Raw genomic sequence first — 3,527 nt, 5'->3', positions numbered from 1 at the left:
GCTTGGATTTTTTTGCAGATATGAGAAGGGAGTTTTGCCTAGTACTTACAAGGACGCTATACATGGACAGAATGGCCCTACAATGTGCTGAAGTCAAGATATAAAGCTTCAAAGGATATTATAAACAGGCAAAAGTTCAGATAAGAAGAACAGCTAGTGTGAATTGTTTCTTAAATAGGAGAAGGTCGGGAAGTGTTCATGTTGACATGTTTCATGTCTTTTCTTATCTGCTGTGTAACTTGATATCAAAAGAATAATCATTGTCAAAATCTTAATGCAAGTTATGACATAATCTGAAGACTATAGCTACTAGGTCACAAGTAGGATATCCATTTCAATTGTGTTCGACAAGGTATTTATTGTGACTAAGACATTGGAGCCTACCTGTCTTTGGATCACCCACATTGAAAGGTAGAACCACACTGCTAACCACAAAACATCATCCAATCCACATAGAAAGGTAGAACCATACTGCTCGCCACAAAACATCATCCAATCCACAAAGGAACTGTCCAAGCAATATTCAAACCAAATAGCTGTCAGATATCCTCCTCTTTCAATCTCACATGATTTGTTCCCTTTGAAGACAGTCCTGAAAGATGCATCTCTGGCCATGAGTTGCCTATTCTCCAATATAAGTATATCAGCCCTTTGTTCATTCCAAGAACATCCTGACTAGTTTCAGCATCTCTAGCTCTTTCTTCGAACATCAACTTTTAGCCATGTTGAGTCCCAAGAGGCTTGTTGAGAAGGCAAAGAAGGGGCTGCCCTTGATGAGATCACATAGTCGGTCGAGTTCTTGCAATTTCAACAACATAGTGGTTGCTGACAAAGGCCATTTTGTGGTGTACAGTATGGATGATGCAAGATTCGTGGTGCCGTTGTCATTCCTCAAGAGCTGTATCTTTCAGGAGCTCCTCAAGGTTTCAGCTGAGGAGTTCGGATTACCCGGAGAGGGGCCTATCACCTTGGCTTGCAGTGGAGTTTTCATGGAGTATGTAATCTCATTGCTCAAGAGAAGCGTGTCTAGAGATGTGGAGATGGCTTTGCTTGCCTCCATCGATAATGCTAGCCGATGCTCGGATTTATCGTTGGTTGGCCTTGGTTGTGACCAACAACGAGTAGTAGTATGACGATGTTGAATAGTTTGTTAAATAGGAATTACTATGCAGAAAGTTTAACCATAGAGAGGAACCGTTGTGTGTTTTTCGTGCCTCTTGTTCAGGAAGACATTTGAGTCCTGTTTAACTTCATTGAGGTATTGCCCATTTGTAAACGCTAATAATTCAGTTGTTCGTTCTTTCTTTTTCCCCAAAACGTTTCCAAATATTTAGATCTGTCCAAGCCATATAATGTCTTGAATCATTTTGCTCCGCCCTCACGGTGTAGTCGAGTTAGTACTCGGATGATAAAGTTCATTGAATTGTTTACTCTGTTGAATTTTAATTCACATTATCCCTTATGCTTTTAGTCTCACATTGCTAAGCCAAGAAGGTTGGAAGGCCTTATATATGGAGTCCTTCCATCCATGCTTAGCAATGTTAAGGGGACTTACACGCATGCGCGAGTTGAGCCCAAATCAGTTGGTTTCGGGGGGTTCGAGCCGGAAATCCATAAACCGGGCGCGACGCACGCGAGCATCGCGCACATGGGGGGTGCAAATCCCCAGCTCGTGGGCCTCTTGCGGGCGGCCTGGTCCGGTTTGGTTATGTTCCCTCGCACCTGGTGGTTCGGCGTCGCGTGAGGATGCGAAGCAGTGCACCCGCGTGTGAGATGAGGAAGCAGAAGCAAAGCGTGCGTCGCTTCCTCTGCACTGCTTCAAGTGTATAAATACACTTCCTCTGCTCCTTCTCAAATCACTCCGAAAAAAGTAAAGCATTCCTATGCTCTCTGCTTTCTTCTTCTTCTTCTTTCCAAGTTCTGAGGCTTGGTTCTGCGATCTGAGGTTGAGTCCGAGTGCGGCGTTCGTCTTGGAGTGCACCTACGGACGGCGCGAGCGATTGTCGGATCTTGGGAGGATTTTGCCGGAGAGCCTCTGCACCGTGGGCGGTAATAAATTCTCTAAAGACAGTCGGTAAGTCCGACGCTTCAACCGGAGATACACAAATTCTTAACCTTACTCTTATTACCATTTATTGCATGTTTGTCATTTATTGGTGCAATTATATACTCTTCGCCCATACTCACCAACTTCCTGCCAAGCACTTTAAAGTAGTTGAAATGTGAATGGCAAAATAGAAGGAAAATGAGTGATGAGAGTTTAGTCTTATGTTGTGGTGGTGGTGGTTGGACAAAGAGAAAAAAAGAGTTGTTTGTAAAAGGCAGTTCACTTGAAAAAATAAAAGAAAGATGGTTACTTTTGAAAGAAAAACATAAAAGGGAAGATAGGAAAGAACAAGTATGGTGGTGGTGGTTGGACAAAGAGAAAAAAAGAGTTGTTTGTAAAAGGCAGTTCACTTGAAAAAATAAAAGAAAGATGGTTACTTTTGAAAGAAAAACATAAAAGGGAAGATAAGAAAGAACAAGTAAAAGAGGAGAGATTTACTTTCTTCACTAACAACCTTGACTAGCTTCATTGAGATCGACAATGACACAAAGAGAGTAATTCAAGGTAAAATAGGATTATTCTTGCGGTGCCAACAAAATCCTAGAAAAATGAGAAGAGAAAAAAGATGGAAGGGTCAAGGGATACTCTTGTTGTTGGAAGAGGGCATGTTGTGTTTCTTGCTTGCTGGAGAAAAAAGAACTCTTGTGCTTGAGAAGAGAGAAAAAAACTACAAGTTTAGTGTCATTGCAAAAGAAAAGAAGAAGAAAAAAATAGAGAAGAGGAAGATAAAAATAAAAGAGAGGGATGGGAGAAGGTACAGCGGTGATGTACAACAAGGAGGGGGTTGTAGCGTGCTAAAGGAGAAAAAACAAAGAAAAAATATGGAAAGAGATTATTTTTTTTCAAAAATACCCTAATTCATTTTAAATTAAGTGAACTCGTTTAAACTTTAAACTTAGTTCGGTCATAACATGATTCAATCAACTCCAAATCAATCTCGATTTGAGTCAATATAATCGTTATCTCTACGTCTATCCGTTGGATTTTGTTCAAACTAGATATAATTTTAATTTAGTGCTCTCACTTCGTGTTCTATAATTTAGTTCATCCATGTATTATATATATTTTATTTTAAAAATTCAATACCTAACATTTCAAGTCGTGATATTTTTCAAAAAAATAGTACCAATCGATAGCTTAGTCGAGAGATTTTTAAATATGTAGTCAATTTTAATTTTCAGATGACGAATTGTGGTGAATCGGCAGGTAAAATGACGGTGAGGTATAGTATTAATTAATTATTAAACAAATGTCAGAGGTAATCGCACCCTACAGTCCCCACAACAATCAGTTGATTGTGATCATTGTCCAACCATTATGTCATTAGAAATAATTATTTAATGTAGGGTCGAAATTCGGCGTGATCGATCATAACCTCCCTCATGTCTTAGCCATTTGCACTAATGGCTAGTAGTCATCC

The 3,527-nt window shown here is 39.9% G+C and overlaps 1 protein-coding gene across 1 annotated transcript; it reads left to right on the top strand.

Annotated features, from left to right (window-relative positions):
• The first annotated feature begins 485 nt into the window (after window positions 1-485).
• LOC121994122 (auxin-responsive protein SAUR64-like) lies at window positions 486-1,301 on the top strand. The gene has a single exon (XM_042548274.1). It carries the CDS (start codon window positions 723-725, stop codon window positions 1,131-1,133), a length of 411 nt encoding a protein of 136 aa, XP_042404208.1. The 5' UTR covers window positions 486-722; the 3' UTR covers window positions 1,134-1,301.
• Window positions 1,302-3,527: the final 2,226 nt, after the last annotated feature.

The sequence above is a fragment of the Zingiber officinale genome, chromosome 6A (assembly GCF_018446385.1).
Source record: "Zingiber officinale cultivar Zhangliang chromosome 6A, Zo_v1.1, whole genome shotgun sequence".
Classification (NCBI taxonomy): Eukaryota; Viridiplantae; Streptophyta; class Magnoliopsida; order Zingiberales; family Zingiberaceae; genus Zingiber; species Zingiber officinale.
The sequence above is the reverse complement of the archived record's forward strand: the minus strand, read 5'-3'. Positions and strand labels throughout refer to the sequence as shown.

Bases quoted from the DNA above. Each gene is read 5' to 3' on its own strand.
- LOC121994122 (XM_042548274.1), top strand. From the start codon at position 723: ATGTTGAGTCCCAAGAGGCTTGTTGAGAAGGCAAAGAAGGGGCTGCCC.